At 37.2% G+C, this 27,270-nt stretch overlaps 2 protein-coding genes across 3 annotated transcripts; both read right to left on the reverse strand.

Annotated features, from left to right (window-relative positions):
• Nucleotides 1-27,270, reverse strand: LOC118038751 (wall-associated receptor kinase-like 8). Of its 2 annotated transcripts, XM_073408959.1 has the most exons (4): nucleotides 26,409-27,246; nucleotides 2,739-2,818; nucleotides 2,470-2,622; nucleotides 1-1,350 (listed from the first exon to the last, which is right to left on the reverse strand). In XM_073408959.1, the coding sequence occupies exons 1-4, from the start codon at nucleotides 27,203-27,205 to the stop codon at nucleotides 197-199; spliced, it is 2,184 nt and encodes a 727-aa protein (XP_073265060.1). In that variant the 5' UTR covers nucleotides 27,206-27,246; the 3' UTR covers nucleotides 1-196. The 2 variants fall into 2 exon arrangements, with proteins under 2 accessions (XP_073265060.1, XP_073265059.1); XM_073408958.1 differs by lacking the exons at nucleotides 1-1,350; nucleotides 2,470-2,622; nucleotides 2,739-2,818 and adding exons at nucleotides 23,309-24,592; nucleotides 26,066-26,218 and having other exon boundaries at nucleotides 26,326-27,270.
• Nucleotides 14,597-15,515, reverse strand: LOC118038750 (wall-associated receptor kinase 3-like). The gene is given in 1 exon segment (XM_073408647.1): nucleotides 14,597-15,515. A coding segment is annotated over 1 exon segment (906 nt). The 5' UTR covers nucleotides 15,503-15,515.

Consider the following 27,270-nt stretch of genomic DNA (forward strand, 5'->3'; position numbering starts at 1 on the left):
CCCTGTAAACACATAATTTTTATTTGAACACAGGTGACAAAAGAAATGGAAAATCTGGATTCTTGAAAAATGTCAAGCTTCCAAGTTCCACGAGAATTACTAGATAACTCAAGAACATCAATAACCATAATCTACAATTTATTAATGGAGCTATCTGACTTATTGAATGTTGGAAGCTGATCATTGTGGTCTGACTTTAATTGCTGTTAGTGTAGTTCTCAATCTGCAATGATATCACAGTCTGGGATTCATCCATTGGAGGACTTGCATTCTTGCAGAAAGATTGTGATGATTCGCCTAACAAGTAGTCTGTTTCCTCGCTATTTTGCTGAGCCAATGATTTCTGATGAAGAGCTTTCAGCTTAGCAAGCTCATCGGACACTTCCTTCATGGTTGGCCGGTTTACTCCCATGCTATTCAGACATCCTTTTGCAAGCTCAGCTACAGCTTCTATCTCATCCATTTCACCTTCATCAGCTGTCTGGAAATCCAAAATTTTGAAGAGATGATTATTTTCCAGTGCTGAGATGAAGTGTTGAATAACGTTCCGTTTCTCTCCAGACTTGGAAATGGAGTTTGGCTTTTCTCCAGTGAGAAGCTCCACAAGAACTACCCCAAAGCTATAGACATCACTTTGAACGGTTAAAATACCCGTCATAAGATACTCAGGATCCAGGTAGCCTAGAGTACCTTGTATTTTTGTAGCTAAGATATCGGTTTGGCCAGGAGACATCAGCACCGAAGCTCCAAAATCTGCTACTTTTGCTGTGCAATTACTGTCTAGAAGTATGTTCACTGACTTGACATCTCCATGAATAACTGGAGGGTCTGCCAGAGAGTGCAAATAATCAAGCGCAAGCGCAGCCTCCGATGCTACCCTCAAACGATTGGTCCAGGAAGCCAATATCCGGGAACCTTTGTCGTGGATGTGCTTGGAAAGAGTTCCATTTGAGATGAACTCATAGACCAGTAATGGAACTTTGGTCTCTAAACACAGGCCCAGGAGCTTTACCACATTCCTGTGATTGACCTGTGAAACAATGCTCATTTCCTTTTGAAATTCCGCATTCATCTGAGCTTTGTCCACCCCTTTGGACTTCTTGACAGCAACCACTGTATTATCTGTTAAAACTCCACTGTAAACAGAACCAAAACCACCCTCCCCGAGTTTCCGATCATCAGCATAATTGTTGGTTGCCTTCGCCAGCTCTGCCTCACTGAAAATCCTTACTCGTTGATTCTTTAAAATTTTTCCACCATTCTCTTGGAAGTTCTTCTCCTTTATTCTTTTCGTGCAGATCATGTAGAGTAGCAGACAAATAACCACAAGGAAAATGCTTGCGCCAGCAGCTGCAAGCAAATGTCAAAGAAGGACGTTACTTTCAAAATCAAACCAAGGGAAAATATTTATTTACTAACTTTTTACTATTGTAATTGATCGCAAACCTCCATGAGCTTCGTTAATCCAACTAAATTCCTGATGTTTTATTTTTAATTTATTTTGATCCCTCGAACTATCAAGTCAAGTTAAAATCAAGCGGTCGTTAGCCTTCCGATCAAAAGCTACCTCAAATGTCGTGGTCTCCTCAACACCAATAGCAGCCAGAAGGAGAAGAAATGAAGCGAAGCTAGAACAATTGATTGAAGAACACGAGAGAGAGAGAGAGAGAGAGAGTGTGTTTTTAATCAAACCATTAATTTATAAAAAGAATTAAGTTTAACCCCTTTTTAATTTTTTTTTGTTTGCAAATCATGTGATTCCACGTGTCTCATTTAAGTAATTTTTTAGAAGGCACCTATGTTCATGAAAACCGTGTACACTTTATATAAACCCTGTATGCTTTATATAACCTTCATAAATTAATAACTCTTATTAAATAATATTTTTGTTTAATCCCAACTTAAATTTGAAGTTTAAACAATATATCTTAATTAATTAATTAATTAATTTTTATGGTTTGAAAAGATATTAATTTATAATGGTTTAATTGTAGTTTAAAAAATCAGTATTAAAAAATCAAAAAGTTCAGACCTTGCAAATCAGTATTAAACAATATATCTCTATTTTTTTTAACGGAAAATATCTTCAAAATATGTTTATGCACGAAAATTGTGAGTCCAAGTACAAATAAAAAAAAAAAACAGGCTATTCATATTAGAACCAAGGGATTCATGAATAGAGATTAGTCACTGTACCAAGCCCGTGCTTTGATTTGGAGCAGAACTATTTTTTTTATATAAAAAATAATATTTAAATATAATAAGTGTACTTTTAAAAAAATATGCATTATAAACCTAACTAAAATAAATAAATTAATTTTAATTTAATTAAATAAAAAAATTAATAATAAATAAATCAATATTTCATAAAATAAAATAAAATAAAATAAAACATAAAAAACTAGTTTTGATCAACCCAAATTAACTGAATTTATAAGCTTACAAGAAAATGCAAAGAAAGCTAATTACCTGCAATAATTGCGATGATACCAACTCCTTTACAACCTGTTTTACCATCACCGTACTTGCCAAGTGGACATCGACACTTGTAATCTCCAATCACATTCTCGCAAGTACCTTCTTCACAAGCGTTTTTTCCTCGAACCTTGCATTCATCTATGTCTGAAAAAAAAAATCTCAACTTGATGAACACCGCACAGACAATTAGAGACCACATGGAACAAGATAAGCATAATTACTAGTGATTAAAGCCTAAAGAAAAGAAATAATCAGTTTACCATGGCAGCCATCTGGGAGATAAGGGTTTCCTTCGAACCCTTCTTTGCATAAGCAACGATATCCTTGATTCTCAGAGTAAGTGCAATTTGCATTACTGCCACAAGCACTTGTACTATCAGCTTTGGCCTGTTCGCACGTCTCATTTTTAACTACCCATTCAATCACAGCATCTGTAAATACATCATTTTCATATTCTGGATTGCGAGAGAGCGGCCAATCTGAAAGCTTCAAGGAGCTTCTGTCCACTAAAAGGGCAATTCCACAAGGATTGAAGTTCAAAACATTCGTGTGGTTGTTATAACTGTGAGTTGAAATGTTAAGTGACTTGAGGCCCTTGGAAATCGAGGTTTGGCAGCATCCAGAACCTAAGCAAGGATTTCCATCTGACATGTTCACGTTTTTGGTGCACAAGGAGTGACAGCCAACTCCATATGTGTTCTCATAGTTGGTAATCCAGGCATATGTATCGCAACCAATTACTGTCAATACATTTCGGGTGTCTGAGAACATGAAGGGGCCTGATCCAAGGGTGACAGAAGATTCTGTCGTGCTCCATGCTGTTTCGTTATGGCAGTCGGAAGCAGGGTATATGCCTACAGTGACTGTGCCGTTCGGCTGTGATATTTTGCGAACAGGCATGTTTGTTCCAAACAACAGTTGAGGTTGCCCATCAGCGCTGAAAGTGCAATTTAGGAAGAAGTGCACATAACATTGACCAAATCAAAGTCAACAATTAATAATACATATGTAGACAAACAATGGAAACCCCAATGAAGCCAAATCACAGACATCAACCTCGAGTTAGGAATGCTAAATAATATATTTATCTTATTTTATATATTTAAGAGAGTTTGATTTTCCAAAGATACATTGATTGTGAGGGAAAAAATAAACACTAGCGCCAAAATAAATACTCCCTCTTACATATTCCAAAGCCAAATAAATGCATCCTCAAAATGTAATTAATTAAAAATATTAATTAAAACATGACCAATACATATAGATGGGAATTATTTGGAGGTTTTTTAGGCCAGCTATACGCATGCTAAAAGCACAACAAGGGGATGGCACCATGACCTAAATGCTAGAAATCCCTATTAAGATTCTCATTCACTTTATTTCAATATTTCAACATGAATATTTTTTTATATACAAATTATTCCTTTTTTTATATAGAAGTTATATACCAACCCATCATTTTGTTTTTCATTTCACCTATCTTAGTTCAATTTAGTAAATGAAAGAATTAGTACAAAATGAGAGCCCACATATTGCAGTGACGTTGTCAAAGTGCTTGTTTGTAAATGTGGTGTGACCATGTTTTTTTAAATTTTTAAAAGTTTTTTATTTTTTATTTTTAATTAGTATTTTTTTAATATTTTTTATTATTTTAAAGTATTGATATGAAAAATAAAAAAAAATATTTTTAAATAAATTTTTTTTAAAAAAAAACACTCCCCATACAAATAACAAATAATAAGTCCCAATAATGGCAAAGTCATCACAATGGGATGAAACCCTATTTGTTTTTGGATTTTAAAAGCATTTTTAAAAATATTTAATTTAATTTAATTTTTTTATTTATTTTAAATTTAAATTTTTTTGTATTTTTAAATTATTTTAATATATTGATGTTAAAGATAATTTTTTTAAAAATAAAAAATATTATTTATATATTATTTTAAATAAAAAAATACTTTAAAAAATAATTATAACTATATTTTTATACACGCTCTAAAATCGATAGATGGAAAATAAGGAGGGGCCTTTGGGTCCATGGCTTCGCAAAATCTAACTGGCAAGGTAGTGACCACCTTCGGGTCAAAGAGTTTATTTTTTGGACCACTTGAATGCCATCCATTATCGTAGAAAACGCACACCAACCCTTTCGGCTTTTGGATCTCCTTGTGGAAAATTATATCAGGGCAGAGCTATCAGCACAAAAATACTCGCCGGGTCAAGTGCGGACATAGATTCTTTGAAATTTGAGTGTGATTGTCGTCGATATTCCTTAATAATTTTCAAAGGATCCCAAAGCCAGATTTTCAAAGGATAACCTTATTAGAGAGTTATACTTTTTCGTCTCAAAAGATACCAAAGTTATTTAAGTATTTTGAAAAAAAATAAAAGGGTAAAAACACCCCCAAGACAAAAGCATAAGAGTTTTGTTTTCCTGAGCCATAGTTGTAATTTTATTGTGCAAAATAAAAATAAAATGATAAATATAACTTCATATGATATGTTAAAGACATGTTAGAAAGACAATTTTACACTCAAAGCTTAGTTTATTGTCATTTTTTTTGTTAGGTAAATTCATAATTATATTATTACAATGAATAATATCACCAGCAGCTTTAGTGTTTTTTTATGATAATTTGCAAGCTCAGCTACAGCTTCTATCCCATCCATTTAACGTTCATCAGCTTCCTGAAAATCCAGAATTCTGGAAAGACGATTATTTTCCAATGCGGAGATAAAGTACCGAGTAATGTTCAGTTTCCCTCCTGACCTGACATTTCAGTTTGGCAGCTCTCCTGTGAGAAGCTCCACAAGGACAGCTCCAAAGCTATAGACATCACTTTTTCATAAGATACCAAGGATCCAGCTAGCTAAAAGTGGCTTATATGTTTTTGACTATGATGGTCTGGCTTGAAGAAATCAGTGGTGAAGCTCCAAAATCTGCAATCTTTGCCGTATAATTGTTGTCTGAAAGCATGCTCACCGACTTGAAAAGATAATTTCCATTTGAAATGAACTCATAAACTAGTAATGGCATTACAGGCCAAAGAGCTTGACCACATTCTTGTGATTGACCAGCAAAACAAGGCTAATTCCCTTTTGAAATTCCTCGTTCATCTAAGCCTTCTCTGCCCCTTTAAACTTATGGACTGCAACCAAGGTCTTATCTGCTAAAACTCCCTTGAAAACAGAACCAAAACCACCTTCCCAAGTTTCTGATCATCAACATACTTGCTGGTTTCTTTTGCCTCACCGAAAATCCTAGCTCGCTGATGCTTTAAGCCATTCCCTCGTTCTCTCTGAAGTTCTTCTCCTCACTTTTTTTCTTTTCCAGCACATCATGTAGAACTGTAGACAAATAATCACAAGGAAAATTGTTGCTCCAATAGCTGCAAGAAAAATGTCAACGAAAGATTGTGTAACTTACAAAGCGAACCAATGGAAAGGATACATTTACTAACTTTTTAATTACTAAGTGATGAGTATTTGGATCTCCTCAGGAACCTGGGAAGATTCAAATCCAATTATTTTCTATTTTATTGTTTTAGAGTTGAGAGTTTACAAAGTAGTGATAGGCCATTAATGTTACTTACAAGCCCATCACCAATAATGGGCTCAATTTGATAGTAGACCTATGGACTCAGAGAAGGCCTTTAGGTCCATAGGTCTATTAAATTGATGGCAGATCAACTGGAAGCAAGGTTCCCTCGGCTCCTAATAAAAAACGATGTAAAAAGTAGGGGTGTTCAAAAAAACCGACCAACCGATTAAATCGAGAAAACCGAGAAAAAATTAATCGAAAAAACCGAACCTATAGAAAAAACTGAATAAACCGATTAAAAAAGTTTAAAAAAACTTAAACCGATTGAACCGGACCAAACCGAACCGGTTTAATTATATCTAAAAAAATATATTAAAAAAAACATCATAAACCTAAATAATAAATACCCTTCCCTTTTCCCCAAAACCTTTCCACTTTCCCCAAAACCTTTCCACCCCGCTCACTCTTCCCCTTCCCTTTTCCCCAAAACCAGCCCACTCACCCTCCCACTTCTCTTTTCCCCCTTCCAGCGATTGAGCCCCGTAGATACTCAGAATCAAGAGTCATGGCTATGTGAACTAAAGAAGGCTCGCAGGAGGAGACTAATCGGCCATTGCTTGTTAAAACAGGATAGTCTCTCCCGTTACGATACTTCGGCGCTTCAGCGAATCGATACCCGTTGAGCACTTCAACTGCACCGCTATTCCCCTCCCTCGACGGTATTGAACGAATGCCGAAGCAAAGTAAAGGGAAAAGAACAACAACGATGAAGAATAAAACGCCGGCGTGTAGCCGGAAATGAACCATCTGGGCTAGGCTTTTTTAAAGAGAACAAGCAAGGAGGGGCAGTGATTGTGATTCAGCCAAGTTTTCTTTTATTTAATTAGTTTCGGTTTTTCTGGTTTCTAAGGCTAAAAAACCGACCCGAACCGAACAAAACCGGTTCGGTTTGAACCGGTTTTCGGTTCGGTTCGGGTTATATTAACAAGAAATGGTATTTTCCGGTTCGGTTGAATTTTTATGTTAAAACCGAACCGAACCGGACCATGAACACCCCTAGTAAAAAGAGTTCGTTTCATTTGATGGCAAATTTACCCGGCCTTCGTTGTTTGTGAAATTGTAATTGTTTTTTTAATATTTTTTATTTAAAAATATATTAAAATAATATATTTTTTTTTATTTTTAAAAAATTATTTTTATATCAATAAATCAAAATAATTTTAAAAACACAAAAAAAATAAAAAAAAATTAAATTTTTCAAAAACACTTTTAAAACGCCAAAATAAACAAAGATGTCTGGTTATTTGACTTGCGTATAGTCACCCGTGAGATAACTTTTTAGTAAAAAAAAATTAATACACAAGGTTTTTAAATGTGTTTTTACAAAATAAAAAAACCTAATTATAAATAAAAAGCTCTATGCATGTATTTAATGAAATAAATCAAGAATTATCTATGCAATAAATACAAAAAAAATATATTAACGTGTGTATTCAACTTGCTTCACTGCAAGTTGAATATTTTTTTTAATAAAAAAAATATATATAAATGTTATTAAAGTTTTTTCTTAAATCGAATAAAAAATATAATTATTAATAAAAATATCTATACTTGAGCATGAATTTCAATTCAAAGAACGCATCTAGAGGCGACATGAAGGCCGACAGAATTGCAATCAGTAGCATTCATCAACAATATCAAGAAAGAAAATTTTCCAAAAAGTAAATAACAGGAGATCGAATATATTGAAAAGCATAATTTCCATACATGCCTAGGTGTTCATGGTAACAGCTAACAGATACATTGCAGCAGTGTCATATAGATCAATTTGTCATCGTTCATCAGAGTTTGGCCGCACCGACAGACAAGGATGAATGAGTTAATTTAAGTCACGGTTTATCACTAGCAACCGATTTCACCAAGTCCAAGGATATAAAATTGGCAGATCCGTAAAAATGTAAAAATATAATTACAAAAAGAAAGAAGAAATTCTCGTGTGTTAAAAAACCTTCCGACCTTATTCTGCATTACATATGAGATTGGTCATGCTCGATAAATTCTAGTGCATCTTTCTTGGAGACAACATTGACACGGCTCATCCCGTTTTTGTGTGTTCACCCCATGTAACTTATCAGCGACCGTCACAAGTTCTGGCCTGAAAGTGGTGGTTATATATTGGGTATTTGTCATATCAGCCAGGCGACAGGCGACAGGCGACGGATCTCCTCTGAAGGATATATCAGATGAAAAAACAATAGCTAAAATCAATACAGAACACACATAACTCACACCAACAGCCCTTAGATCTTCTTTATAGGGTTGACATTTCTATTTTCATTGCACGGAGGTACAAGCAAATATCTTGCCATTCATATGGTTAAACAATATCAGATATAAATTCCTAATTCCACTCCAAAAGCCTGAAAATCAAACTCCCCACATTCATAAGAGCATGGCAGAATTTTCTTAAATATTCATTATTAATTATTTTATACCCATTAACTTACAGAAATTACAAATTATCAATAAAATTGACAAAACTTAAAACAAACATGTTAAACAAATTATTATTTATTTCATCACAACACATTTAAAATTGATAATTCGACATAAGTTTTAATAATTTACAAATAAATAAAATTTTACAAAATCTAAAACAAATTAGCAAGCACAAAATTATAAATTCATATTACATATTTTAGAAAAAACAATAAAACAAGTAAATACTCAAATAAAATACATATACTAAAAGAACATTCAATAATAAAATTGATATTTTAAAATTGTATTAAAATTAAAAAAAAAAGATACATTTACTTACTAAAAATAAAAAATCCACAATAAATCATAATATGGATGCTAAGACTAAAAAAGTTTGTGTTGAGATGCGGGGGGATGATTGGGAGGGGGGAGTTGGCTGTTAATATTGGGAGGGGGCATTTGTTTAGATGCAGGGGGGAGAAGAAGGAAAAATAGGGGAGGGGAGGGTTGATGCCTAGTTATTTATTAAATATTAGTAATAAAATTACCGACAGAATTATTCTATATGTCACTTCGTCGTTGTTTTTGACACGTGACTATACGAACAACTTGGTTTGAATATGACTGTAATTTTATTGGTAAAATTGTCCATAAAAACTTACACGTCATCGCACAACTTCTTTTTTTTTTTCCATTCTTTATATTTTGTTTGAGTTTCCCTCGGTATATACTAACAATTTTAACGATGGAAAAAATTTTGTTGGTAAATATCACTGCAAAATACCAATGAAAAAAATCATCAATAATTTCATTTGTATTTATTGAATTTCTAGTAGTGTTTTGGACTTGGCTAACTGTCAAGTCCACGTGTCTCGTGTCTAGTATGTTTGTCAAATTCACATCACCTTAGACTTGGTTGATTTGCTAAATTCAAATGCCTTAGATTTGATTGACTGCCAAATCCAAATGTCTTGAGTCTGATATATTCGTCATACCCATGTTTCCTTGAATTTAATTGATTTGCCAAATGCAAATGTCTTGGATTTGGTTGATTGCCAATCCAAACATCTTAAATCTGATATATTTATTAAATCCAGTTACCTTAAACTTGATTAACTGTCAAGTTCAAGTGCAAGATTTTGCATACCGCCAAGCCTTCCACATAAATCATGCCCAAAGAAAGATGGTAATAAGAGTTTTTTAAACCAGTTAAAAATAAGTTTATCAACTTACAAGCTGTGATTTGGTCGTAGCATGGTATGTACCTGAGACCTTTCTCGAAAGAGAAAAAAAAAAACATGACACTTTGAGCAAAGGTGATTTGTGTGAAACCTATTTTGCATCAATTTTCAACCAAAACCATCTCCAAACAACCTTGATTTAAAAACAAAATCATAATTTCAGAAGGATGGACACACACTACATAATATTTATGATAAAAATATATTTTAATCAATCATTCAATTGGGTTAAAATTTTATCATAACGTGTTAACAATTCTATTTCCTATTAGGATTACAGGATGCCAACATACCAAATTTGATCCAAAAGTTACAGCCGGGATTTTTTTTCATTGTTTTTCTAATTCTTTTAGGATTCTTTTTTCAGATAATTTTTAGAATCTTATATGATTTAAATTTCTATATTCAGGTCATTTTGTCTCAAATTTAAATATAAGAGGGGATTGATTGTGTAAAGTTTTTAGTTCAAAGTTTTTCTATAGTTAACTTTTAAATATAAGAGGCTATACTTTCAAATGATATGATTTTTACTTTTAATAAAATTAAAAAAATTATATTAACTCGAATCAATTTACCTCACCTGAAACCTGAGACTTTCCCGAGATCAAGAGGTTAAGCTTAAGAACAATGGTTATAGCTGCTCATAAAGGCTAGAAAATGATTGGAATCTTGTTTTGGTAAGAATTCGTATGCTATGGAAATTTAAGCTAGCTATGGAGCTTTCTCTGTCTGTGAATGTAAGTAAACATCATTGAATCTAGTTTGATTAGGAAATCAAAGGTCCTTATAAATTTCTCAAAACAATTTCTTTTTTAGAGTGTATATTAACTAGTCCTGTAAACACACAATTTTTATTTGAACACAGGTGACAAAAGAAAAGGAAAATCTGGATTCCAGGAGAAGTACTAGAGACAATAACTCAAGAACATCAATAGCCATAATCTATAATTTATTAATGGAGCTATCTGACTTATTGAATGTTGGAAACTGATTGTGGTTTGACTTTAATTGTTGTTAGTGTAGTTCTTGATCTGCAATGACATCACAGTCTTGTTGGGGAATCTGACCGGTGATATACTGATAGTTGTCCATTGGAGGCTAAGCACATTGACACAATATTTAACGTGGTTTAGCAAATCGCCTACATCCATGGGAGAGGTCCATATTTGTAGAGATAGAGAAATGATACAAAACAAATACATGGAGGAGGAGGATCACATCCACTCAAACTCAACTCTTAGCTCACATTGATGCCTTTGGAGCTGTTATCTCCTTCTCTCTTATTCTCTTCACATACTCTCTCCATTCTCTCTCTCATTTTTCTTTCTAAAATCATGCCTCTTTTATAGGCATTAATGGTGCTGCTCCAGCTGATCTTCATTAATGGTGTTCACCTAAACTTTGCCTACTTTGTGACTTTTGGTTGCTGCACCAACAACCCTCTTTGAAAATGGAAGCCATCTTCTTCTAGAAGATGGACTGCAAATGTTGCCATATAAGTGGCAATATCCTGACAATCACCCCCTTTACCATTTATGTGGGGCAATTGTTCTCTTGCTTTTTCAACACAAGCTTGCATCCTGCAGCTCTTCCAAGTTTACTATTCCGAGAGCATCTTCGACTAGGTTTACAGGTACTTGCCAAACATTTCAATCATCAGAGTCACCAAAGCACACCTTTGCTCACACCAAAAGATCACTTTAACCAGATGGTTTGTCACATCTCATCTGAAGAGTGTTAATGCTTATCTCTGGGACACAACATTCCCCTTCAAGCGTATTAATCATGCTTGATTTGGAATGATTTATCAAGCCTCACACCAAGGCTTACAACACCCCATCAAACGAAAATTTCTATTTCCAAGTGCGACAATCATTATCTGAGTATCTTAATATGATCACAAGCTCACCACTTTTCCAAGAGTCTACTCATCCAGGAGTTGCGTCTCCTCTGTTCCACTCTAGAAACCACGCCTTACTTCCCCTTAAGTCTCTCACTCTTAGTCTCAAAAGTCTAGGTAGCTTTCCACCTTTAACCATGGGGGCAGCCCATTAAAGGTTGATCCATATCTGTCTCATACTCTGAGTATTACAATGTCATCACGGAGCTCACCACCTTGACAAGAGTCAACTTGTTTCAGGAACCTTCGTATGCCCTCTGCTCCTACTAGCAGTTGCGTCTTAATGCTCCATAAGTCACCCACTTAGTGTCCAAGGCAAATGTCTTTTAGCTCATTGACGTTTAACATGAGGGCAATATCCATGAAAGTCAATCTTGCATTTGTCTTCATACTCATCATAGTCACTTTATTGGCTATCCATACACCTATCCACTTATATCTAGCCATCACATTGGCTTTGGGGTGTTCTGAACTAGGGCTCCTATCATGGCCCTCACACCTTCTCTAAGGTGTCTTAGCCTATTGTTATAAGATAGTTTAAACTGGGGCTCCTATCATGGCCCACACACCTTTCATCTGAGGTGTATCCGCTCGTCGTCATGCGGCGGTCTAAATCTGGGCTCACATTGTGGCCCTCAGACCTTCTGTCTGAGGTGTCTTCGCTTGTCGTGGAGCAGTCTCGTCCTCCTTCATCTGGGATGACTCTAGTGGCTCCAAGATTCTCTACCACCATGTGGACTTAGGAGAGATTATTGCCACTGACTACATAGAAAGAGAAAGTTACGGTATACTCCTCGCAATCCTCCACCTCGATTTCTATGTTTGGAGCTTCTATGCCTTTCTGCTTAATAACTCCATTTGCACCAATTCTCTTTAGTGTCTTCACCTTTCATAGGCGGTCGCCTTTTGTCACAGGTGTTTGCACCCCCCTTAATTAGGTGTTTTTGCAACAACTCATCTTTTTATTCTTGCATGCACTGGAAAGGTCTTCACCTGTTGTATTCATCAAGAGCACAAGAGACTTCTTGTTGTACACAGTCTCTGCTCTGAGCTTCATTTGGGAACTCTTCTTCTCCTTACACCTGTTGTCTTATTACAGTACCTCGTTAGATCCTACGGGTACTCCTGCACAATTTTTGTGTGCTCTCGTGCAATTTATGTTCTTCAGATTTCTCCCTATTCCTTGCTTTTATGTTTGACAGGAGCTCATCTGTCACAACACCTATCAAGTCAAAATAGAGTGTCAATCTTTATCCCCTTGTTGTATTTCTCTTCCATTATCAAGATCTTCATCAATTCTCCCCTCGAGAAATTACAGTCACCGAATCTGACTTCTTTGAAGAAATCACCACTCCATTAGATCCTTGATCATATGAAACCCAATTGTTCCCCTTATGCCGTTATCCTGCTAATATTCACCAATTTCATTACAAACTGTTACATATACGAAAATAGTACCATATGGATAATCCTTCAACTAAGCAAGTTTGCAGGAAAGATTGGAGGGGTCACAATGGTCCCGCTTAAAACCCAATCTCCTAGCCAGAACTTCTGAGACCATATCTATCCATTGTACTGCCTTTCCGTATATACATCATTTGGTAGCTTTGTTGCGGCTTTCCTTTACAAGTGATCTGGAATATTTTTTATTTATACCTGAATTCTTATCTAGCGAGACTACCAGTGCTTAGATTCATCAAAATTGGTCTTCAACAATTTTCATTCTCCACCTCAAATCGTCCACATCTCGGGTGTTCAGAGTGTTCTAATTTTGCCTTCTATCAAGGCAATTAAATTTCCCCACTAAACAATTCAGCACACATAATTAGGAAAATATGTGTGACTTTTTCTTCTTCATCTCCATTGACCACCATCAAGAGCTTCAGATGCCTCCTGATCGGGCAATTTCTCTTAATAATTCACCACCACCATTTTCGGTCTCAATCTCAATGATTGGACCATACCATTGCATCCAGAACGATCAAAATAGATGGAAACAAGTCTGCAATCGTCCAAATCACATTTCAGAAGGCTAAGATTTCATCAAAACAATTATGGCTTGATGAACGGCCCAGATTCAATCTCAGATCCGGTTTCACGTAGACTCTGCTACATAGAATCCTATCCCTCGGCACACGGCTCGGCTCCTCTTGGCTGATGATGTGGCATGTGAGTCCCACTATGCTGACGTGGCTGCTGACTGGCGCTAACATGGCATGCCAACTGTGCATGCTGCCATTATAATTACGTCATCCTTATTCGAGTCAGGCACGTGGGTCAGGTCGTCTGGTATGCAAGTTGGGTCAGTCCATCTGGGCGAAGAAGACGCATGGCATGCATTTGGTGCGTTTGTGTGTATGGCCAGCCACCTCGCCGGCGTGTAGGGGTGTGTGCGGCCATGCCCAACGTCCAATTTTGACACGGTTTTCACTAGTGGCTTCGTCTCTTTCTCCTCTACACGTTGGTATGGTCAAAACACAATTTTGACAACTTTTATTTTTGAGCAAAACACCACTTTAAACCATATGCTCTGATACCAATTGTTGGGGAATCTAACCGGTAATGTACTGGTAGTTGCCCATTGGAGGCTAAGCACACTGACACAATATTTAACGTGGTTCGACAAATCACTTACATCCATGAGAGAGGTTTATATTATTAGAGATAGAGAAATGATACAAAACAAATACATAGAGGAGGAGGAGGAGGATCACATCAACTCAAACTCAACTCCCAGCTCACATTGCTGCCCTTGCAGCTGCTGCCATTGCAGCTCTTCTCTCTTTCTCTCTTATTCTCTTCACTTACTCTAACCATTCTCTCTCTCATTTTCCTCTCTAAAATCATGCCTCTTTTATAGGCATTAATGGTGATGCTCCAGCTGATCTTCATTAATGGTGGTCACCTAACCTTTGCCAACTTTGTGACTTTTGGTTGTTGCACCAACAACCCTCTTTAAAAATGGAAGCTATCTTCTTCTAGAACATGGGCTGCAAATGCTGCTACATAAATGGCAATATCCCAACAAGTCTGGGATTGGTTCATGGGAGGACTTGCATTCTTGCATAAAGATTGTGATGATTTGCCTAACAAGTAGTATGTTTCCTCTCTATTTTGCTGAGCCCATGATTTCTAGTAAAGAGCTTTCAGCTTAGCAAGCTCATTGGACACTTCCTTTATGGTTGGCCGGTTTACTCCCATGCTATTTAGACATCCTTTTGCAAGCTCAGCTACAACTTCTATCTCATCAATTTCACCTTCATCAGCTATCTGTAAATCTAAAATTTTGAAGAGATGATTATTTTCCAGTGCTGAGATGAAGTGTTGAATAACGTTCCGTTTCTCTCCAGACTTGGAAATGGAGTTTGGCATCTCTCCAGTGAGAAGCTCCACAAGAACTACCCCAAAGCTATAGACATCACTTTGAACGGTTAAAATACCCGTCATAAGATACTCAGGATCCAGGTAGCCTAGAGGACCTTGTATTTTTGTAGCTAAGATATCGGTTTGGCCAGGAGACATCAGCACCGAAGCTCCAAAATCTGCTACTTTTGTTGTGCAATTACTGTCTAGAAGTATGTTGACTGACTTGACATCTCCATGAATAACGGGAGGGTCTGCCAGAGAGTGCAAATAATCAAGCGCAAGCGCAGTCTCCGATGCTACCCTCAAACAATTGGTCCAGGAAGCCAGTATCCGGGAACCTTTTTCGTGGATGTGCTTGGAAAGAGTTCCATTTGAGATGAGCTCATAGACCAGTAATGGAACTTTGGTCTCTAAACACAGGCCCAGGAGCTTTACCACATTCTTGTGATTGACCTGTGAAACAATGCTCATTTCCTTTTGAAATTCCGCATTCATCTGAGCTTTGTCCACCCCTGTTGAATAATTAAACTCAACATCTAGAAGGTTCCAGTCAAGGAAGGCAACCAGCCACCAGCCACCGACCACCGACCAGCCGCCAGCCACCAGCAGCAGCCGCCAGCCGCCTTCACACCGCCGGTCAACAGCCGCCTTCACACCTGGAACTGTAGTTTTTTTTTGTATTCTGAATTTATGTATAAATAGAGTGCTCAGTTATGTTATTTTGTGTGGAGAGAATTGAGAGAAACACTTGAAAGAGAAAAAGAGAGAGAGAGGGCGTGTATTGTGTTAAGTTTTCATTAATTGTAAGCTTCGGTTTTGTGTAATAAAACAGTGTGTTTTATCCCCTCTGAGTGTTTCAAAGCCACCACCAGTGGCTCCTCCCACCAACAATTGGTATCAGAGCCCCGTTCATCGGAAAACAGAAGAGTTTTGGGGTATATCCGAATTTTCAAAATTGTCAAAAACAAGTTTTGATCATTCTATAGTGTAGAGCTCATCAAGACGAACTCACTGCCGCAAAAATCAGCCAAATCGGAGTTCGGGGTAGCCCACACGCGCCGCCTGAATATTCAGCCAGTTAGCCCACGCGCATCCCACGCGCCCCGAGGTTGAAGACGACTGACGTGCACGCGCGCCATATTCAAGCCGAGCTGAGCCGTCACGCCGAGTCCAAGCCGAGCCACAAGCCGAGCCGTACCTCGCGCCGAGCCGAGCCGCTTTCAAGCCTCAGCCGAGCCGAAGGAATATTCCCCAGAATATTCCCCGAATATTCCACAGAATATTCCCAGAATATTCCCGGTTCAACCCAGCGAACCGCCCGCCGTACAGAATTGGTTTTTTGACCGGTTCACCCATTTTTTGACCCGATTTCAACAAAGTCAGACCGGTTCCCTACTATTTGAACCATTCCGGATCTATCTACAGTGTCCGTTTGGTCAAATTCGGCTCCCAAAGAGGTGATATAGTCATTAAAAGAACAAAATGACTACAGAAGGTACACATACACTCATCCCTAAGCTGACCAAAGACAACTATGATAGTTGGTGCATCAGATTGAAGGCATTTCTTGGGTCACAAGAGTGTTTGGATATTGTACAAACTGGTTATGATGAACCAGAGTCTAAAGAAAGAGAAGATGCTTTACAAGAGGCTCAAAAGCAAACTTTGAAAGTCAACAGAAAGAAGGACAACAAAGCCAAGACCATCATCTACCAAGGTCTTGATGAAGATACGTTCGAGATAATAGCTTCCGCTGAAACATCACATGATATATGGGAGGCTCTCCAACAGAAATACAAAGGTGCTGACAGAATCAAGAAGATTCGTCTTCAATCTTTGCGAGGAGAATTTGAGTTATTGCAAATGAAGTCCTCGGAGTCTATTTCTGATTATCACACAAGGATTATGGTGATAGTCAACCAGATGAGGAGAAATGGAGAAGCCATCATCGATGCTCGAATTACTGAGAAAATTTTGAGATCCCTAGATCCAAAATTTGATTTTGTTGTTGTCGCAATTGAAGAGTCCAAAGATGTGGACAAGTTGACGGTTGATGAGCTTATGAGTTCTTTGCAAGCTCATGAGCAGAAGATTGTAAAGCGAAATGGAGATAAGGCAATTGAGCATGCCTTACAAGCAAAGCTGTCTCTCAAGGACAGATATGAGCAAGGGGAGACTTCATCAAGTGGCTACACCACTCAAGGAGGAAGTCAACAATCCAGAGGAGGATTCCAAAGATTCCAAGGAAGAGGTTCTTGGAATACAAGCTTTAGAGGAAGAGGTGGTAGAAACACCACCAGAGGAGGCCGAGGACAACAAGCATTCACTCCCAGAGGAAGAGGAGGCGGTTACAATAACCGTGACAAGAGGAATATCCAATGTTATAGTTGCAATCAATTTGGGCACTATAGCACTGAATGCAGAAGGAAAGCTCCATTGGAGATACGTGAGCAAGCTAACTATGTAGAGAAGGATGACAGAGAAGAAACTGCATTTCTTGTCCAACAAGGACTTGATAAGAAAAAGGAGGACATATGGTATCTAGATACTGGAGCCAGCAATCACATGTGCGGCTACCGAGAGTTATTTAGTAATCTAGATGAGACCAAGCAAGGTCTAGTTACTTTTGGAGATACCACAAAGGTTCCATTCAAAGGTAAAGGCAACATCCCAGTCAAGATGAAGAATGGCGATTCCAGCTACATCGCCGATGTCTATTATGTCCCAGCCATAAAACAGAACCTAATCAGCTTAGGTCAACTTTTGGAGAGAGGCTATACTTTTTACTCGGAGAATTGTCATCTGGCAATTAGAGACAACAATTGGAGATTAATGGCCTACGTGAAAATGTCCAAGAATAGGATGTTTCCTTTGAACATCCAGTATGACGCAGCAAGGTGTTTGAGTGTCATCACCAACAGTGAAGAATGGCTTTGGCACCTGAGGCTTGGACATCTGAATTTCACAAGTTTGAAGATGCTAGCAAGCAAGAAGATGGTCAAAGGTTTGCCTCACATTGATCATCCAGATGAAGTCTGTGAGAGTTGTGTCCTCAGCAAATATCACAGATCCAGTTTTGCCAAAGAAGTCAACTGGAGAGCAAAAAGGCCACTGGAGTTAGTACACACAGATGTGTGTGGCCCAATCACACCTATGTCAACTGGACAAAATAGGTACTTCCTCACTTTTACTGATGATTTTAGTAGAAAGACGTGGATATACTTTCTGAAGAGGAAGTCAGAAGTATTCAATTGTTTTAAAGATTTTAAAGCAATTGTGGAGAAGCAAACTGGTTATACGATCAGAACAGTAAGATCTGATCAAGGAGGAGAATATACAGCCAATGACTTTGAAGCCTATTGTACACAACAAGGCATCAGACATCAGACGACACCAGCTTATACACCACAGCTGAACGGTGTAGCAGAAAGGAAGAATCGCACTATTCTTGACATGGCAAGAAGTCTGCTCAAAGCAAAGAAGTTGCCCAAGCAATACTGGGCTGAAGCTGTATCATGTGCAGTGTATCTGTTGAATCGCTGCCCAACCAGAAGTTTGCAAGGAGTCATTCCAGAAGAAGTATGGAGTGGTCACAAACCAAGTGTTACTCATCTACGAGTCTTTGGTTGTGTGGCATATGCAAAGATCCCAGATGCAAGAAGGAGAAAGCTCGATGATAAGAGCGAGAAATGCATCTTTGTGGGATATGGTGAAAGAAGGATGGGATACAGACTATATAATCCTATCACGAAGAAGGTGATTACAAGTAGAGATGTTATCTTTGAAGAAGATAAATCTTGGGAATGGAATGGTGATCAAGAAGCAGTCAGATGGATCAACACTGATTTGATCCTTGAAGGTGAAGAAGTACCAACAGTACTTGTCGAAGAACCGATTGTACCTGCAGAAGAACCGATTGTGCCAGTAGCTGAACCACAAAGTCCGGTACACAGATTCCCTGTATTCAACAGGAGGAACACACCAGGAGCATCATCATCAACACCACCATCAGCATCCTCGTCAGAAGGACCAAGAAGGATGCGAAACCTTGAAGAGTTGTACGATACCACTCAGGTTATGGAAGATACAACTCTGTTTTGTTTCTTTGCAGATAGTGACCCACTAAGCTTCGATGAAGCTGTCACAGAAAAGAAATGGATAGAAGCAATGGATGAAGAAATACATGCCATTGAGAAGAATGATACCTGGAAGCTGACTTATCTACCAGAAAACAAGAAAGCAATAGGTGTCAAATGGGTCTACAAGACGAAGAAGAACGCCAAAGGAGAAGTGCAAAGATACAAAGCCAGATTAGTGGCTAAAGGCTACAAACAGAGAGAAGGCATTGACTATGGAGAAGTATTTGCTCCAGTAGCCCGGCTAGAGACAATCAGACTGATGATCTCACTAGCTGCACAACATAGATGGAAGATCTATCAACTCGATGTGAAGTCAGCATTTCTGAATGGCTTTCTAGAAGAAGAAATATATGTTGAACAACCACTTGGATACATTGATGCTGAAAATGAAGGCAAAGTATACAAGTTGAAGAAAGCTCTCTATGGTTTGAAGCAAGCTCCACGTGCTTGGAATACCAGAATTGACAGGTATTTTCAAGATAATGGATTTGACAAATGTCCATATGAACATGCAGTATATGTGAAGAAAGAAGCAGATGGCAGCATCTTATTTGCGTGCCTATATGTTGATGACTTGATATTCACCGGCAACAACCCTACCATGTTTGAAGACTTCAAACGAAGCATGGTACAGGAGTTTGAAATGACTGACATTGGTCTAATGTCACATTTTCTTGGCTTAGAAGTAACGCAGAAGGAAGAAGGGATTTTTGTATCCCAAAGCGGTTACGCCAAAGATATTCTTGAAAGGTTCAAGATGGAAAGCTGCAATCCGGTATCAACTCCAGTTGAGAATGGAGTGGAATTGAGGAAGAGTAAGGTTGGAAATGTTGATCCAACTTACTTCAAAAGCTTAGTAGGAAGCTTAAGGTACTTGACATGTACCAGACCGGATATACTCTACGGAGTCGGACTCGTCAGCAGATACATGGAGACACCAGACCAGTCTCACTTGAATGCAGCCAAGAGAATTCTTCGCTACATCAAAGGCACAATGAATGAAGGTATGTTTTATACCTCAAGTAAAGACTTTAATCTTGTAGGCTACTCGGACAGTGATTGGGGTAGAGATTTGGATGAAAGGAAAAGCACAACAGGGTTTGTCTTTTTCATGGGAGACACATCTTTCACATGGTCATCCAAGAAGCAATCGATTGTAACATTATCAAGCTGTGAAGCTGAGTATGTTGCTGCCAACTCAGCCGTATGCCATTCAATATGGTTAAGGAATATGCTGAAGTTTTTGGGATTTCCTCAAGAAAATCCTACGGAGATTTACATTGACAATCGATCAGCAATCGCATTGGCAAAGAATCCAGTGTATCATGAGAGGAGCAAACACATTGATACACGTCATCATTTTATCCGGGAACATGTGAAGAATGAAGAAGTCCAACTGATATCTTGCAACACAAATGATCAAGTTGCTGACATCTTCACCAAGCCATTAAAAGGAGAAGTATTTATCCGATTAAAGTTCATGCTTGGCATGACATCCCTCGATTGAGTTTAAGGGGGAGATTTGTTGAATAATTAAACTCAACATCTAGAAGGTTCCAGTCAAGGAAGGCAACCAGCCACCAGCCACCGACCACCGACCAGCCGCCAGCCACCAGCAGCAGCCGCCAGCCGCCTTCACACCGCCGGTCAACAGCCGCCTTCACACCTGGAACTGTAGTTTTTTTTTGTATTCTGAATTTATGTATAAATAGAGTGCTCAGTTATGTTATTTTGTGTGGAGAGAATTGAGAGAAACACTTGAAAGAGAAAAAGAGAGAGAGAGGGCGTGTATTGTGTTAAGTTTTCATTAATTGTAAGCTTCGGTTTTGTGTAATAAAACAGTGTGTTTTATCCCCTCTGAGTGTTTCAAAGCCACCACCAGTGGCTCCTCCCACCAACAACCCCTTTGGACTTCTTGACAGCAACCACTGTATTATCTGTTAGACCTCCACTGTAAACAGAACCAAAACCACCCTCCCCGAGTTTTCGATCATCAGCATAATTGTTGGTTGCCTTTACCAGCTCTGCCTCGTTGAAAATCCGTACTCGTTGATTCTTTAAAAAATTTACCCCGTTCACTTGGAAGTTCTTCTCCTTTATTCTTTTTGTGCAGATCATGTAGAGTAGCAGACAAATAATCACAAGGAGAATGCTTGCGCCAACAGCTGCAAGCAAGTGTCAAAGACGTTACTTTCATAATCAAATCAAGGGGAAATATTTATTTACTAACTTCTTACTATTGAAGCCTCCTTGAGCTTTGTTAATCCAACAAAATTCATGATGTTTATTATTATTATTATTATCCCCAAGTTAAAGAAAAGCCTCCGAATGCCTTCCGAGCAAAACCTACCGTAAATGTCGTGATGTTTTCGACACCAATAGCAGCCAAAAGGACAAGCCTTCGGTTTGGTCTCTGATGGTTACCTTATAAATCAACCAACGCAGCAACATAATCAACACAACAACAGAATCAACCAACACAGTAACAGAATCAATAGAGGCTACACAGCAAAGACTTGACCTTTGCATTGAAAAAAAAAAGCAAATACAATAAATTAAAAGGATGATAAAGCTAGGCAAAATATGAGCAACTATTAGTTAATTAATTAATTAATTAGAAAGGAAAAAAAAATAAAACTCATTGCTATAGAACTGATTCGGTTTCGAAGTAGTGGAGACTGAGGAAATGTCGATCTGTTTTTGAGAGGCTTGACTGGTTTCGAAGGATGGAAACACAAACTATTTTGGTCCAGTGAAGACTAAGGAAATGTCAATTTGTGTTTCTGTTTTCTAAGTCTAACTAGAGTAGAGAGGGAGAGGTGAGAGGCGAGGGACGGCGGGTGCTCTGGTATGGGGGCGGGATGGCGGGTGGCTCTAGACCTTTGGTAGTGGGCAACACAGAAACTGTGTTAGGGTTAGCCTTAGCGGAGAGGCGAGACTTGAGACAAGAGAGGGGCGTAGCGTGGCAAACTGGCTACATTTTCTATTTATACTAGGAACCTTTTTTTTTAACCGGTTCAGTCCGGTTCGGTCTGGTTAACCCGGTTTTACACTACAAAACCGAACCGAACTGAGAGTTTTTTCTACATAATCTAATCAGTTTGATCGGGTTTATTTTGTTCGGTTTTTTTAGCTAATTGTTTTTATTTTATTAGTTTATCGGTTTTTTTTAACATCCCTAAAACAAATAAGGCCTTTTATTTGTGGATAAGCAGCCACCAAAGTTAATTATGTAGTGCTTCCATGATGGTGCTTGTCTTTGATGTGGTACACTTCGGGTGTTTTGATTTTGAGAATTACATGTGTGAGAGAGATAGATAAACAGAGAGCTTTTTTTAAAATAAAAAAGAAAAAGAAAAAAAAACCGTTAATTTTATTAAAATAATTAAGTGTAACTTTTTTTTTAAAATATTTTTGTTTGCAAATCACGTGCTTCCACTTTCCACGTGTCTCATTTAATAAGTCATATTTTAGGAAGGAACCATGTAAACGATGTTGGCATTATATTACATCAATTTATTATATTTGATAAATTAATAATTTTGATTAAATAATATTTTTATTCCTGAAGGTTAAACAATATCTTAATTAATTAATATTTTTTCATGATTTTAATAATATTAATTTATAAAGGTTTAACGTACGGTGGTTTAAAAAAATTAATATTAAAAAATAAAAAAATTTAGACCTTTTTACTAATTGATATATATATATATATATATATATATATATATATATATATATGGCCTTCAAGATTATTTTTATAGCCAATATCTTCAAAATGATTTTTTATGAACGACAATTGTGCGTCTATATTTTTAGTACAATAAATTAAGGGCAACTTTTTTGTTACATAATTCAAAATGCATGTCATATGTGGACGTTCGCCTTTAATGTGTAAAAAATATATCAATATCCTGTGCTTGTAAACCATGTCCATGTCTATGTATTTAGCCTCTCGAATCCTCTCACACCAGAGGATTCGAGAGGCTAAAGACTTCTCAAATGAAGTCTTTGCTAACTGATGATGGCTTTGATTCCTCGAGATAGAGACATGGCTCAAGTTACCAATTGAGCAAAGAAACTCTCTTATAATCATCGCGAAGGATTTTAATTTATTAAGTTCTTAACATGAAAGACTAAGAACATGTGCTAAAACACATGGACCACAATACAATTACAAGTTTTTATTCAATCAGCAACGGCCTCGTAAAAGTGTTAAAAACAAAAAAGAAACATATGATTTGTGATATATTTTCTTAATCGCTCACCATGTTTAATTCAGAAGAAATCAACGGCTTGCAATCTAATGGTACATCTGTACCAATCTCGAAACTGCTGCAGGAAATCGACCACGATGAATTATCCACTTCAACCATTTGTTGATTATTGATACCGTTACGTGATAATAGAATCCCCTCCAATTCCCTTGCAACTTCTCTCATTGTTGGCCGGTTTTTTCCATTCATATTCAAACATCTCTTTGCAAGATTCGCTATAACTATGGCTTCCTCTTCAGTGCAATCCCCCTTAACCTGAGCATCAATGATATCAAAGAGTCTACTATCTTCCATCAATTCAATGAAATGTTCGGCTAGGCTCATGGTTTTCAGTGAATGGGTTAAGAAAATTGGTTTTTTCCCACTTAAGAGCTCGACGAGAACCACTCCAAAACTATAAACATCACTCTTTCCTGTTAATTGACTGGTTCGAAAATACTCTGGATCTAAGTAACCAAAAGTACCTTGCACCTTGGTGGTCAGATGAGTTTGATCAATGGAAACTGATCTTGAGGTTCCGAAGTCTGAAACTTTTGCTCTATATTTCTCATCTAAGAGTATGTTTGTGGACTTAATGTCTCGGTGGTAAATCGGGATAGATGCTGTCGAGTGAAGATAGGATATCGCACCTGCAGCTTCCGAGGCGATTTGTAACCGCGATTCCCATGATAACGTAAAGTCCTCGTTTTGCTCATGGAGATATTGTGAAAGAGTTCCATTAGGAATGAATTCATAGACTAGGAGAGGAACATCAGTCTCCAGGCAACATCCATGTAGCCTAACCACATTTCTGTGACTGATTTGTGAAAGAATGACAACCTCGTTGATGAATTCTTCTAGTTTTTCTTCATCCACTATTGTAGACCTCTTAACTGCAACAATACTCCCATCAGGTAGCATTCCCTTGTAAACGGTGCCTTGACCGCCATGACCAAGTATTCTGTTCTCATTAAAATAATCGGTCGCCTTTTCCAACTCATTTGAACTGAATATTTTTGTCTTTTGAACACTACCATCACTCGAGGATAATTGTTGCTGCAATAAGAGACCACCATTCCGTTTGAAAAACAACTTCTTCAACTGAATGCACTTCCTTCTTTTGATAAGTTTGAACATCCACCAAGCACCAATGAGCAACAACAGTACTCCAAGGGCCAGACCGATAACTGTATTCCGAGGTAAAAAATATGAGTTAGCTCAGGCATATGGTTTGAGTTGAAAATATCACTTGGCTCAGGTATATTAAAACCAAGGGATACATGTATAGCGACCATTAAAAAATAGGCAAGAGAACATATTGTTTTTGTCTTACACTGTAGATCCTTTTACAATTCATTGTGGACTTCTATGGTAAAAAATAAAATTTCATTTCAATTTTTTTTAAAATTCATCCTTAAATTGCCGAATTGAAAGCTAATTTAGATTAATTTGATAGGGAAGGGGTGAGATTAAAAGACTGGAGATCAAAATGAAAAAAATAAAGGGAATTGATGGCTTTAAAAAAGTTTACTTGAAATGTTTATTGTAGAGTCCCCAAACTTTCCTAATTATTAATAATTGGTGCCTTCAATTTTTAAAATATAAGAATAAAATCAATTTTTATCTCAAACTTTATTTCCATTATCTTTTGATTCTCGGGTTGAGGAATGAGAGAGAAAAATATTAGATTTTAGTTGTAGAGAGGAATAATTATCATTTACATCAATTCAAATTATGAAAAAATAATAATTTTAGTATCGTTGAGAGTTTATAGTACGTATTTTTTTTCCTTGACTTACTTTTATGGTAGATTTGAGCATGAACACAGTTTTGGCTTGGGGTAGATTGTGGGTTTTCGGTATATTTTTTAAGTTGTTTGAGGTTATAAATATATTTTAGAAAGTGTTTGGGGTTTTTTTATAATGGAAACATGGTTTAAAATGTCTTTGTTTTTTTGTCTGACTAAAATCTTGATAGGGTAGATAACCCGTCATCAATTTTTTTTTTCTTTAAAAAGTTAAGGGCAAATAACAATAAAAAATAAAAAATAATAATAAGGCCCAAGCACATTGGCTTCTCCATGCCAGTGCACTTGAGCCTTTTTCTTGAGGCCCCTGGCTCTAGCCAACTAGGACCGAGTGACTGGGCTTTTTTTTATTTTTTTATTTTTAATTTTTTTCCTTAAATTTTATCCATAACAATTGATATTTATTTATCTTTCTTTTTTAATTTTTTGTTGGCTCTCAATTTTATATGTGTCCATCTTAGATAAAAAAAAATTATTGAAAACAATTATTTATTAGCTCAATAAAATTCATGACTCAAGTCACAAGTTTAGCTAGTTAACTTCAATTGGTTAGAAATTATGCTTTATAATTATTTTTTTATTTTCATAGATAATTATCAATTTATTTAATTAAATATATATGTGAAATTTTTTATTTGTGATTGAAATCTTTTTATATTAAAAAAAATAAAAAATATTGTTTTATTAAAAAAAAAAAAAAAAAAAGGTACTTGACCTGCGGCAAGTCACAGATCAAATAACTAGTATATATTCTTATTAACTACTTCAGGTGCGTGTGTGTAAAAAACTGAGGGCTGGGAAACATACATATCAAGTAATGTCATCATAAGAGAATGCAAAGAAAGCTAATTACCTGCAATAATTGTGTTGATACCAGGTCCTTTACAGCCTATTTTACCATCACCGTACTTGCCACGTGGACATCGACACTTGTAATCTCCAATCACATTCTCGCAAGTACCTTCTTCACAAGCGTTTTTTCCTCGAACCTTGCATTCATCTATGTCTATTGTAAATGTTAAAAATATTAGTGGAAAAAAATATCAACTTGATGAACAAGATAAGCATAATTATTAGTGATTAAAGCCTAAAGAAAAGAAATAATCAGTTTACCTTGGCATCCTTCTTGGAGATAAGGGTTTCCTTCGAACCCTTCATTGCAAGAGCAACGATATCCTTGACCAATCTCAGGGTAGGTGCAATTTGCATTAGTTCCACAAGCATACGCACTTGTATTATCAGCTTTGGCCTGTTCGCACGTCTTATTTTCAACTACCCATTCAATCACAATATCTGCTGTATATGCATTATTACCATATTTTGGCTTGAGAGAGAGCGGCCAATCTGAAATCTTGAAGGAGTTCTTGTCCACTAAAAATGCGAATCCACATAGATTGAAGTCCGAAACGTTCGTGTAGTTGAAAAAACTTGATAATGGATAATAAAGTGATTTGAGGCCCTTGGGGATTGAGGTTTGGCAGCATCCAGAACCTGAGCAAGGATTTTCATCGGACATGTTCACGTTTTCGGTGCATAAGGAGAGACAGGCAGCTCCGTATGTGAACTCATAGTTGGTCATCCCGGCATATGTATCGCAACCAATTACTGTGAATGCATTTCGGGTGTCTGACAACGTGAAGGGGCCTGATCCAAGGTTGAAAGACTGTGAGAAATAGTCTGTCCAGCTCCCATTTTTGTCATAGCAGGCGAAAGCAGTGTATAAGCTGGCACTTATTGTGCCCTCCAGCACTGATATATTGCGAGCAGGCATGTTTCTTCGAAAAAACAGTTCAGGTTGCCCATCAGCGCCTGAACTGCAGTTTAGAATGAAGTCCTCGTTCATGGCACATGTTGGTTCTCCAATCCCAAAGGGGTAAGGAACACTAACATCCCCACACTTATCTTGGCAGCCAGGTTTTACATCTGCACTTGCCGTTGATTCTGCTACTGGACACAATAATAGCGACACCATCATCAGCAAAAACACCCACATGACTATGCAACTCCCAACTTAATAAGTATAGTGATTGACCCCTAGAAGATTTGTATAAAGAAGCT

The sequence above is a fragment of the Populus alba genome, chromosome 4 (genome assembly GCF_005239225.2).
Source record: "Populus alba chromosome 4, ASM523922v2, whole genome shotgun sequence".
Lineage (NCBI taxonomy): Eukaryota > Viridiplantae > Streptophyta > Magnoliopsida > Malpighiales > Salicaceae > Populus > Populus alba.

Excerpts from the sequence above, each read along its gene's own strand:
- LOC118038751 (XM_073408958.1), bottom strand. The coding sequence starts at position 27,205 with ATGTGGGTGTTTTTGCTGATGATGGTGTCGCTATTATTGTGTCCAGTA. Across the intron at positions 26,219-26,325 it reads TCTCCAAGAAGGATGCCAAG|ACATAGATGAATGCAAGGTT; the intron begins GTAAACTGATTA and ends CATTTACAATAG. Across the intron at positions 24,593-26,065 it reads TATCAACACAATTATTGCAG|TTATCGGTCTGGCCCTTGGA; the intron begins GTAATTAGCTTT and ends CTCGGAATACAG.